Consider the following 12,583-nt stretch of genomic DNA (forward strand, 5'->3'; position numbering starts at 1 on the left):
AGTTTCAATTTACTCAAATTTACTTTAAAAATGAAATATGTGAAAATTGTGGTACATTACTGCAGTTATAAAGTGTCATGAATAATCCAGTATCCTTTTAGTGAATTAATGTTTAAATTTTTGCATGAGCATAAAAATGTACAATGGTGTAATCTTTTTATCTCACGCAAATATAGTAGTTATTTTACCTTCTCTTTAAGAAGTATAGTGTTCTAGAACTTCTAACCATCTGCTTTAACCATCCAGTGGACTCTGGAATGCCTACATCCCTTTCCTAGGCAGCAATTGGTAGAGAGGTAACAGACGTTTTAACCCTGCAGCCAAAAGGGGCCACTGGTGCCGATAAACCAGCGCCCTCCCTGGGGACCCCAATAAATAAATAAAGAGGGCTTTCTGTTCTGTTCAGTCACTGGGAGGACCTGCTGAATTGCCTTCAGTTCAGCAACTTCTTCACTCACTCAATCATATACACTGCTCAAAAAAATAAAGGGAACACTTAAACAACACAATGTAACTCCAAGTCAATCACACTTCTGTGAAATCAAACTGTCCACTTAGGAAGCAACACTGATTGACAATACATTTCACATACTGTTGTGCAAATGGAATAGACAAAAGGTGGAAATTATAGGCAATTAGCAAGACACCTCCAATAAAGGAGTGGTTCTGCAGGTGGTGACCACAGACCACTTCTCAGTTCCTATGCTTCCTGGCTGATGTTTTGGTCACTTTTGAATGCTGGCGGTGCTTTCACTCTAGTGGTAGCATGAGTCGGAGTCTACAACCCACACAAGTGGCTCAGGTAGTGCAGCTCATCCAGGATGGCACATCAATGCGAGCTGTGTCAAGAAGGTTTGCTGTGTCTGTCAGCGTAGTGTCCAGAGCATGGAGGCGCTACCAGGAGACAGGCCAGTACATCAGGAGACGTGGAGGAGGGCAACAACCCAGCAGCAGGACCGCTACCTCCGCCTTTGTGCAAGGAGGAGCACAGCCAGAGCCCTGCAAAATGACCTCCAGCAGGCCACAAATGTGCATGTGTCAGCATATGGTCTCACAAGGGGTCTGAGGATCTCATCTCGGTACCTAATGGCAGTCAGGCTACCTCTGGCGAGCACATGGAGGGCTGTGCGGCCCCACAAAGAAATGCCACCCCACACCATGACTGACCCACCGCCAAACCGGTCATGCCAAAGGATGTTGCAGGCAGCAGAACGTTCTCCACGGCGTCTCCAGACTCAGTCACGTCTGTCACATGTACTCATGTGCTCAGTGTGAACCTGCTTTCATCTGTGAAGAGCACAGGGCGCCAATGGCGAATTTGCCAATTTTGGTGTTCTCTGGCAAATGCCAAACGTCCTGCACGGTGTTGGGCTGTAAGCACAACCCCCACCTGTGGACGTTGGGCCCTCATACCACCCTCATGGAGTCTGTTTCTGACCGTTTGAGCAGACACATGCACATTTGTGGCCTGCTGGAGGTCATTTTGCAGGGCTCTGGCAGTGCTCCTCCTTGCATAAAGGCGGAGGTAGTGGTCCTGCTGCTGGGTTGTTGCCCTCCTACGGCCTCCTCCACGTCTCCTGATGTACTGGCCTGTCTCCTGGTAGCGCCTCCATGCTCTGGACACTACGCTGACAGACACAGCAAACCTTCTCGACACAGCTCGCATTGATGTGCCATCCTGGATGAGCTGCACTACCTGAGCCACTTGTGTGGGTTGTAGACTCCGACTCATGCTACCACTAGAGTGAAAGCACCGCCAGCATTCAAAAGTGACCAAAACATCAGCCAGGAAGCATAGGAACTGAGAAGTGGTCTGTGGTCACCACCTGCAGAACCACTCCTTTATTGGGGGTGTCTTGCTAGTTGCCTATAATTTCCACCTTTTGTCTATTCCATTTGCACATCAGCATGTGAAATGTATTGTCAATCAGTGTTGCTTCCTAAGTGGACAGTTTGATTTCACAGAAGTGGGATTGACTTGGAGTTACATTGTGTTGTTTAAATGTTCCCTTTATTTTTTTGAGCAGTGTATATATATAGTACCAGTCAAACGTTTGTACACACCTACTCATTCCAGGGTTTTTCTTTATTTTTACTATTTTCTACATTGTAGAATAATATTGAAGACATCAAAACTATGAAATAACACAATCATGCAGTAACCAAAAAAGTGTTAAATCAAAATATATTTTATATTTGAGATTCTACAAAGTAGCCACCCGTTGCCTTGACAGATTTGCACACATTTGGCATTCTCTCAACCAGCTTCATGAGGTAGTCACCTTGAATGCATTTCAATTAACAGGTGTGCCTTGTTAACTTGTGGAATGTCTTTCCTTCTTAATGCGTTTGAGCCAATCAGTTGTGTTGTGACAAGGTACATGTACAGTAGGGGTGGTATACAGAAGATAGCCCTATTTGGTAAAATACCAAGTCCATATTATGGCAAGAATAGCTCAAATAAGGAAATAGAAATGACAGTCCATCATTACTTTAAGACACGAAGGTCTGTCAACCCGGAAAATGTCAAGAACTTTGAAAGATTCTTCAAGTGCATTCGCAAAAACCAGCAAGCGCTATGACGAGACTGACTCTCATGAGGACCGCCACAGGAAAGGAAGACCCAGTGTTACCTCTGCTGCAGAGGATAAGTTCATTAGAGTTACCAGCCTCAGAAATTGCAGCCCAAATAAATGCTTCACAGAGTTCAAGTAACAGACACATCTCAACATCAGAGGAGACTGTGTGAATCAGGCCTTCATGGTGTAATTGCTGCAAAGAAACCACTACTAAAGGACACCAATAGAAGAAACTTGCTTGGGCCAAGAAACACGAGCAATGGACATTAGACCGGTGGAAATCTGTGCTTTGATCTGATGAGTAATTGTGAAACGCGGAGTAGGTGAACAGATGATTACCGCATGTGTGGTTCCCACAGTGAAGCATGGAGGAGGAGGTGTGATGGTGTGGGGGTGCTTTGCTGGTGACACTGTCTGTGATTTATTTTGAATTCAAGGCACACTTAACCAGCATGGTTACCACAGCATTCTGCAGCGATACACTATCCCATCTGGTTTGCGCTTAGTGGAACTATTTTTTTTACAACAGGACAATGAACCAACACACCTCCAGGCTGTGTAAGGGCTATTTTACCAAGAAGGAGAGTGATGGAGTGCTGCATCAGATGACCTGGCCTCCACAATCAACCCAATTGAGATAGTTTGGGATGAGTTGGACTGCAGAGTGAAGGAAAAGCAACCAACAAGTGCTCAGCATATGTGGGAACTCCTTCAAGAGTGTTGGAAAAGCATTCCAGATGAAGCTGGTTGAGAGAATACCAAGAGTGTGCAAAGCTGTCATCAAGGCAAAGGGTGGCTACTTTGAAGAATCTAAAATCTAAAATATATTTTGATTTGTTTAACCTTTTTTTGGTTACTACATGATTCCTTGTGTTATTTCATAGTTTTGATGTCTTCCATATTATTCTACAGTGTCGAAAATAGTAAAAATAAAACAAATTTCAAAAAAACTTGAATGAGTAGGTGTGTCCAAACTTTTGACTGGTTCTGTATATACACAGTACATACACACAGCAGTGATGCAAAATATATGATACACTACAACGACACATGAACATTTTAGAGCTTAATTTGTTAGAGGGTTGCTGTGTAAAACTGGTGAGCTGTCACTTAAAAACACTTTACAGCTTAAGTTGTCTTAGCACCATAACTTGGGGCTCTATTCAATCCGTATCGCAGAAGTTCAGCGTTACAGCGTGTTTGAAGTTTAAAGGCAATGTTCCATATTAGGGGTGACTGCATCACGGTAAACACTGCATATGTTGGCTCAATCAGAAATGACCATAACATTTATATTGCGCCATCTGTAACGCTTCACCGGTACAGATTAAATAGAGCCATAGATCTGGACTGAGCAATTACTGTTTGACACATCCTCCTGTGAAATAGTGAAATCTTTGGTCAACTAAACTGCTGTGTAGGAGAGTATTGAACAGAGCCCTCATGATACGTAATTGGGGATTATTTAAGAGCAAGCTTGGGCAACTTAATACTACATGTAGTTAATTAGATCATAAATATTGTGGATTTTAGAGCGTAAAGAAGCTTATTAAAATGTGTACAGTCTATACATAATGCAAAACAAACAGAATCTTGCTCTTCTTTTATACAGTATCTTCCTCTCCTTTGATGTAATCCAAGAGAGCCATGGTAGTCAAGAGTCTCATCACAGATGTGGTAGCAGTCCTTAGTTGTAAGAAAGATAACTCCCTCACACAATATTACCTCTGCACCTTGTTTATTCTGTCAACGTTTCAGCCAAAGACCTTTTTCAAGACCTTAATCCATTCAGGTGAATGGCAGCGGCAAACTGCTTCCCACGAAACACAATATAAACCCAGACGGGAACTTTTATTGGAGGGGATTCTGGTTACAGTTCATAAAGTGGTTCCAGATTCTTCGGTTTGGTGTTCTGTCTATCATCTCGCCTCACCAGAGCTCCTCCACTCATAGCCCTGTTAAACGTGTCCTTCAAAACCATCCTCCACGAACCATTCAGTTTCACGTATTGCCCATTGGCAATCTCCTCACAAGCCAAAAACAAGTTGGGCTTTCACTTCCTTTCTTTGCAGTCTTTCAGTTTTTCAGTCTGTATTTTCAGCACTCATATTATAGTGTCCAGTCAGTGTCCACCCAGAGTCAGGTTCTAGGCTGTCCTTTCCACTGTGGGTCAGTGTGTTTGGCCCAGGGACTGAGGGCCTGCTCTGGGTGCTGTGTCAGGCCCCCTAGAGGCCTGGGGAGGGGGCTAGCTGAATGCCCTGTGTTGTGATTGTCTGTGGGCCACTCGTGTGCAGGAGGCACAGCAGGTTGTCTTGTAGTAGTCGTACACACAGAGACGTGCCTGGACCACCACATTGCAGTTGAAATACTTGTCTCGACAGTTCTCGCCTGAAAAACAATCATAATATCGAAAGTAAGTGATGATCAGTGATTTTAAGTTTTAGAAATCTTTAAGTATTATATGTTTTCTGTATGGAATATGATCTTCATAAATGTTTAACCATTTTAGACTAAATCCCCTCTAATCCTCATTAAAATTGTTTGACAGTAGTTATGACCAGACCAGCCATCATTAACCAATCCAACTGTATGACATTCCAGAGGAGGTGCCTTGGCCCCAAATCCATGTTTACTATACAGTAGTAACTGACCTATGTGTGGGATGCAGGGCTCTGGGTTGCACTCCTCTCTCTCCACTGGTTTCAGCTCCTCCTCACAGCCCTCACTGGAAAGCATGTCATCAGACAGACAGCGCACCTCCCTCACACGGAAGCCCCCCTCACATGTCTTAGAACACTGCAGGGACAGAGAATACAGCGCAAACCTCATTCTCCCTTTCTTCAATTACACTTTCAAGAGAGTGTATTTCACAAGTATTTCACAACTCCACATAAAGCGTGTGTCTGTTTTTTCATGTGTGAGTGCACGCATGTGTGGGCATGTGCGTGTACAGTTACTCACAGCGCTCCAGTCTGTGTGGTACCACATGGCCCCGCAGGACTTTAGGTGGCAGCTCTGCTGATTAAGAGGCTTGTCTAGAGAAGAACATTCGTAAGGCGGCATTACGTTGAACCCCTCGTCAGACTTCATCAGACACACCACTGCCCTCTGCTGGCTGCCCGAGCCACACTCCGTTGAGCACTGGGGGAAGGAGAAAATACCATAGGTAATACTACACATGGGCATGACATGAGACATCTGAACTGTTTCAACATGTTTGTTTTTTTATTAAGAAAAAGAAAAAGGCATCATTGGCTCAGTTGATTGGCCGACCTGAGTTATAGAAGGTACACCTTACTTACAGGGCCGGTTTCCCGGACAGAGATTAAGCCTAGTCTTGAACTAAAAAGCTATTTAAAATGGAAATAATGGACAATGGATTTGTAACATCTGAGTGTTCCTCTTTACAATACTGACATGAGACATCAGCAAAAATGTAAGTAATGGATAGGAGACATTGTAAAATCAGCAGCAAATCCTCATCCTAATCTTTTCCCAGATGATGTGTCCATACAAGCCCAGTTTGACCAGGCGTTGTCCTGTCTTACCTGACTCCAGGGAGCTGTAAACCACTCGATGCGACTCTCACAGGGGCCGTGATTACAGATCTGAGAGTCCGTGGGGCGCTCATGGCCACAGCCCTCCAGAGGCAAGCTGCTGATGTGATTGGTCAAGCACAGTACGCCGCGGGTCCGCACACCCATCCCACACTCAGCAGAACACTACAGAGAGCAAAGTCATAGTAAGTGACAATACAAACAGTTGACCTATGCCGTGATTCAATCAGATCAGCGGCAGATCCGTGTATAATGCACTTGCCATTCAAAGGTAATTTCCCGTTGAGCCGGCATATGCAGCATTTACTGTGAATGTGGAACATTGCCTTTAAAAGGTGCAAAGCTGACAAAACGCCAACTGATTGAATCCCGGCCCTAGTACCACCCCCATTTTTAACAGTATCAAGTCAATTTGTATTCAATTATAATCTTGCATCTACAATACTGTAGTAGATGCAATCCAATCAAGGTCAACAATTACTACAGTATTAGGTTAGAAAAGTGTTAGACGGTGATCTTGAGAGTCCATGTCCTCAGTCCTACACATACATACCTTATTCCCCCACTCAGTGAAGAACCAACTTTTAGCACAGGGCCCCATGTCACAGTTCTCATTGTCACTGGGTCGCAGCTTCATGTTGCACTCCTCATCCGACACAAAGTCTCCCACGTTGCTGACACAGTGTACCTCCCTGGTCCTCTGGCCCACGCCACAGGGAACAGAGCACTGGGGAAACACAGGAGGGACAGTAAAATACTATAGGGGTAGTTTAAAGTTTATCTCACAGTGTAAACACGGGTCAGTTCTCTCTGATGAATGTAACCTGTTGTATGTGAAAACAACTGGGAAAATGCTCCATAGAATACTTGCTTGGGTTTAATTTATGATAAGGAATGCTAGCAACTTTAGAGGAATGATAACATTTATCTAATTGGGGTTCATGTACTTTCTGATACTCCATACTGTATTAGAAGAATGTATGTTAAATCTTGTCTGAGTACTTAGAACTTTTGATTGAGCCTGCCTCAGAAGGGTGGGGTAGGTTTACACTTTTAGGACTATTCTAATAGTTCCATGTGCCGAGCAAGCTAAAGTTTTTGAAACAAATACTATTTGAAGCATATTGATTGACAGCTGTCACTCACTGCGCTCCACTCGGTTCGTATCTGCCACTCGCTGCAGATTTTCAGCTGGCAGGTGCTGGTGGTCTCAGGCTGCTCCAGGTGGCGGCAGCGGCTGGTGTGGACGTTGAGGGTCCGATTGGCATACACCTGCCTGCACAAGACCTGGCGGTGCTGCATACCCAGGCCACATGTCTTACTGCACTCCGACCACTCACCAATGTCCCAGCTGCACAGTAGGACACACAAGGCCGCATGTTCAGAGGGACACAATAGCTTTGTGGTCCCAACATAGCTAATAAAACATGTGGTCAATTGTCCAATTAGATTCTAATTATGATCTAACTATTAGACTATAAAGAGGACGGGTCAGGAACTTTTCATGAAGAATATAGAAATCTGGGTCCTATGACTTCTGCTAAAGCTCTGTGTATGTATTGAACCAGTGTGTGTAGTGTCTAAGAGCCCTGTATGTAATGTAAGTGTGGTTGAGACAGAGGGGTCTCTCACAAGGCAGGGCAGGACTGAAGGTTGCAGGGCTCCTCCTGTGAACTGGGCCTGGTGCTGCTGTCACACTGGTTCTCTGGTACCTGCTCATGGCTCAGTCTGTGGACACAGCGGAAGATGGTGTACCTGCTACCTGAAAACCAATACACAGAAGAGCGTTAGATGTTCATGCCTCAATACTGCATCTTCACTACTCACTGTGGGAATCTGTTAAACCTAGTGGATCAACTAGTATCAATCAGAGGTTGAGACCTCTTGGGGCTTCAGTTCAGACAAAGATACATGCCATGTCTTACCTCTGCCACAGGAGGCGCTACACTCTGTTGCCCCAGACAGTTTCCAGTTGTATTCTCTCTGACGTCTGGGTGGCTGGACTGCTGGCACCTGCTTGTTGGGTACCTGGGGAGGGTACTTGCCCCCTCCTGCTGGATCGTACCCATCCTGGTTGGGGTTGCCCCGGTGATCATTCCCACTTTGCCCATACAGAGTGTTCCCTGGGAGATCGAACATGGTATTTCAGCCAACAAAACCAGGGGAAAACTAAGTAATTGAGATGCTTGTCGACCCCCTCCCTTTGTGGACTAATAGTTAATTTAGGCCATACAGTCCCAGTCAGATGCATCAGTAACTATGGGGTGCCTCACCTCCAGGTCTGTGGTCGGGGTGCTGTGGAGGGTTGTCAGAGGGAAGGATGAATTCATAGCTCACTCCTGGGTTGGGCTGCTGGTAGATCACCTGAGGACATAGCAAAAATTCTTCAGTGAATAAGTTAATTACAACTTAATGTGCCAGTGTAAACTGCCAGAGAAATATGTGCCAATATGAGCTACATTTTACTGTACATACAAGTTGACTGATTACATACATAAACATCCAGGATCTCATTGGTTGGCCCCTCAGCCAGGAAGGACTCCCCGGCGGTGCTGGTGACCTCATTGGGTCGTCGGTAGGTGAACATGGTGCCCACCCCCTCATACTTCCCTGGCCGGTCAATGGCCCAGTTCCCATTGATGATGGAGCGACCTGAGCGGCTTTTCAGAGCTGCAGACAGACCATGAGTGGATGGTTGACCGTTAATAAAACTCCACCCAAAAACTATCTTTTGGTATTTGTTTCATTAGTCCATTGTTGACATAGTCCCAAAATGTTTTGCTTGCCAGCACTCAAGTTTTCAGGTATGTAACTTTTCTGTATTGTTTTTCAGATGGCCTGTTGCCCTAACCATGGAATTCTACAATCTGGCTGTAGAGTTGAGAGATTCAGCTACACAATTAACATAAAGCTTTGCAAGTGTCTTTTGTAAATGAGCAAACCTGTTAGCAAAGAGCTCTTTGCTAACAGGTTTGCTCATTTACAAAAGACACTGCTTTTTTTCTGAGGATTTCTGTATTTTGAAAGGAGTGAGCAATTTTTATTTAAATGCTGAACATTACATTTAAGTCATTTAGCAGACGCTCTCATCCAGAGCGACTTACAAATTGGAAAGTTCATACATATTCATCCTGGTCCCCCGGTGGGAATTGAACCCTGGTCCCCCCGTGGGAATTGAACAACTCTGGCGTTGCAAGCGCCATGCTCTACCAACTGAGCCACACGGGACCATTAGACAAGTAACATTAAGACTACTGAATATAAGAGTGTTTGGACAACTTATAGCACATATTAGGCATGCAGAAATAAACTAGAACAGAAGTCTATTGAGGAGAGTGGGGCAAACATCAGGGGATAATGGTAACGATAAGTAGTTCCATGGAAGAATCCTCAGTCCTGTTTATCCCCAGGATGTTGCATCACAGCAAGCTTTTACCCACTGATATATGAACTCTTCCAACAACAACGCCAAACGACGCAGGAACAGCAGTCACTGAAAGGAGCCATTGTTCACACATACTCTACATTTCCTGCTTAGGTGCTTACTCACTGAGTAAGTATTGTGTAGGGGTTGAGTGGGGACGCAAGGCATAACTTGGCACCCCCAGTTAGTAGTTTTGACTTAGAAAGGTAGTTTCAAAGTAGGTTTCATCGCTGGGCTCAGTCAGTAGTGGTGGTTTTCTAGGCAGCAGTGAAATTCCTCACCTTAATTAAAATGATGGGAAGGCTGGAGGAAAAGGTCCTCTAATGAAAGCTTGTTTATATACTTTCCCCTGAGGGGAGCAGCCAGGCCAGGGGAAGTGGGGGCCAGTGTCTGTCTGTCTGTCTGTCTGTCTGTCTGTCTGTCTGTCTGTCTGTCTGTGTCTCTCTCTCTCTCTCTCTCTCTCTCACTCTCTCTCTCTCTCACTCTCTCTCTAACTCTCTCACTCTCTCTCTCTAACTCTCTCACTCTCTCTCTCTAACTCTGACATTCCAGAAGTCATTCCTGACAATAGACCCACTTCTGTGTCACACTGTTATGCTCCTATAAAGACAATATCTTATTTAATCAATTAATTAAATAAAATATTGTAACCAGAAGTGCACTGTGTGGTTACTTACTACTGACAACATAGAAATGCTCACATCCAAAATTCTGGAAAAATCCCACCTGCTCTGTATTTGAGCTGCCTTTTAATTAAATGAATCAAATCAATTTAACAAGCAGCTGTTCCCTGCTGCCTGATACCAGGCTCACAGCACGGATGTAGCAAGACATGACCTAAATGATATTTAAAAAAATAGCTACTGCTGTCAGATGTTTTATAACCTGAAGCTTATCTTTAAATGGTGACTTTTTATTAGTACCGTTAATGTAATATGAAACATAATCTAACGTGGTCGAAGGGAAAATCTAAAATTGCTATTGCATGTGTCATAGCTCATGGGCCTGATTCAGGCAGAGATGTATGGAGCCTTAAGGGGCAGTGGATAAAGAGCTGGTAACTCTGTACTTAAACAGAGGTGGTTTGGAACCATGCTTGTGTGTTGAGTAACCTTGCCTCAGACATGAAGACTTGCCTACCAAGCTACCCACTGGGCACACACTGGTTGAATCAACGTTGTTTCCTCATCATTTCAATGACATTACATTGAACAAACGTGGAATAGACGTTGAATTGACGTCTGTACCCAGTGGGTAATGTCTTGGCTTTAGCTCAGCGGGCTAACACATTCTGACCCGGGTTAAAACACTGGTCAGTCACAGTCCTACTCACCCAGGTAATTCCTGCTCTTCACCGTCTCGGTGACGTTGATCTTGGTGGCTCCCTCTGGGATCTCCACTATCTTGTGGTAGCCCACCTTGTTCAGGCTGTTCTGCTGGAAGAGCCCTGACACCAGCTTACAGGCCGTGTTGTCCCCGCCACACACCCCACACTTGTCCATCACCTTGCCTGAGCCCAGGTACTCATCACAGCCAAGACTCTATCAGAGAGAGAGAAGGAGGTCAAAGGAGGGGACAGAAGACATGTATTGCATCTCACTAATCAATACCGGTACATTACAAACAGTACAGTACGCTTTTTGTTGTAAGCAGAGTAGGATTTTTGAGGTGAAGCAATTTTCAACTGTTGAGCTACTGAGACATCTGTTTTAACAGGCAACTGTTTTACCACTGAAGTGCATGGAAAAGTAAATAACATGAGCAACCTCATTAATCAAGTAAAGAGGGGAGAATGAGAGATAATAAACCAAAGCCTATTCAGCATATTCATAAACAAACCCATGTTATTTCACCTCTCTAATTCGATGACCTGCTGCACATAATTAACTACCATAACACAACAACCAATTAGCCTGAGCCGGCTTCATTCCAACAACAGGCATATTCTTGGCACGATGCTAGAGTAGTAATGGCTCCCAAAGCAAATCCTCGGGGGGGTTAGCTTTCTCTGTCACATTGGCACTCATAAATTACAGGAAGCCTGGATAAGGTTAGTATAGAACACTCAAATCAGCAGTCGATAAATCCAGCCAATCCAGACATAAAAGTAGCTTGCTGTGTGAACAGGTGCTGCAGGCAGGGGCCTGGTTGGGACTGATCCCAGCAGGTCACCGTATTTCTATAATTGCAGACCCTGGGCAGTGGAGAGTAGACACTGGTGTGCCAGGATCAGGATACGCCCTCAGTCCGTCACCACTCGAACCTCGAACCGAAGGAACGACCAAGGGAGGGGTTAGCAGGGGACAAAAGAACTGTTTAGTTTTAATGACACAAAGCTCCTCTGTGATTGGACGGCTGCCAACGTTAGTCTCTAGTCAGTCAGTATCTCTCAGGGAACGTTACGTTCAGCAGTCCAGTCAATAATCTCCCCCGTTCCTAGACAAAACCCTGTCACAAACAATTTCCTCCCAATCCCAAACCAGGACTAATGAGGATCTTGCCTTGCTAAACCGACATATTTTCTCAGACCAACTGTATATATTATGTCCCAACATTCATAAAACATATTGCACAACATTTTATGTGTGGTCCTTAAGCACGGGACATAACTAGGCTTACATATAATAATCACACAAACAAATAAAGAGCAGTCTACAGTGGTAATTAAAAAGGGTTTTGCTGTAGATTCATGCTCTCTCAGCGGACTTAGTTCTTCCTGGAGCTGCGGTAAGACAGTCAGCTGCAGGCTGGATGCAGGCTGGGACATGGAGCTGGAACAGGGGAGATGGTAGCCAGGCCAGGGCCAGGGGTGGACTGAGGAGATTGGGGTAGGCTCAGGAGACAGAAGCCTGGCTCTCGCCCACCCATAGCAGCGAGGTCTGCACCGGGCCAACACTCCACCCAGGCCAAAACAAATACACACCACCTCCTTCTACACAGGAAATAAGCGATGAGAGAGGGAATAGCAAACTAAGAGCCCTGAGAAATGACCAAACAGGGCAAATGTTATATTGGCCAATGTG

The 12,583-nt window shown here is 44.9% G+C and overlaps 1 protein-coding gene across 1 annotated transcript in view; it reads right to left on the minus strand.

The window, feature by feature from the left end:
- Window positions 1–1,685: 1,685 nt before the first annotated feature.
- LOC129834921 (thrombospondin type-1 domain-containing protein 4-like) overlaps window positions 1,686–12,583 on the minus strand; it is a 45,759-nt gene continuing 34,861 nt past the window's right edge. The window contains exons 5-15 of the mRNA XM_055900295.1: window positions 10,894–11,101; window positions 8,631–8,806; window positions 8,410–8,500; window positions 8,062–8,259; window positions 7,769–7,898; window positions 7,283–7,487; window positions 6,690–6,863; window positions 6,128–6,301; window positions 5,541–5,720; window positions 5,231–5,375; window positions 1,686–4,967 (exon numbers count right to left, since the gene is read on the minus strand). Coding sequence (XP_055756270.1) covers window positions 4,825–4,967; window positions 5,231–5,375; window positions 5,541–5,720; window positions 6,128–6,301; window positions 6,690–6,863; window positions 7,283–7,487; window positions 7,769–7,898; window positions 8,062–8,259; window positions 8,410–8,500; window positions 8,631–8,806; window positions 10,894–11,101 — 1,824 coding nt within the window. The 3' untranslated portion in view covers window positions 1,686–4,824. The remainder of the gene's footprint in view (window positions 4,968–5,230; window positions 5,376–5,540; window positions 5,721–6,127; window positions 6,302–6,689; window positions 6,864–7,282; window positions 7,488–7,768; window positions 7,899–8,061; window positions 8,260–8,409; window positions 8,501–8,630; window positions 8,807–10,893; window positions 11,102–12,583) is intronic.

Source organism: Salvelinus fontinalis, chromosome 35 (assembly GCF_029448725.1).
Source record: "Salvelinus fontinalis isolate EN_2023a chromosome 35, ASM2944872v1, whole genome shotgun sequence".
Lineage (NCBI taxonomy): Eukaryota > Metazoa > Chordata > Actinopteri > Salmoniformes > Salmonidae > Salvelinus > Salvelinus fontinalis.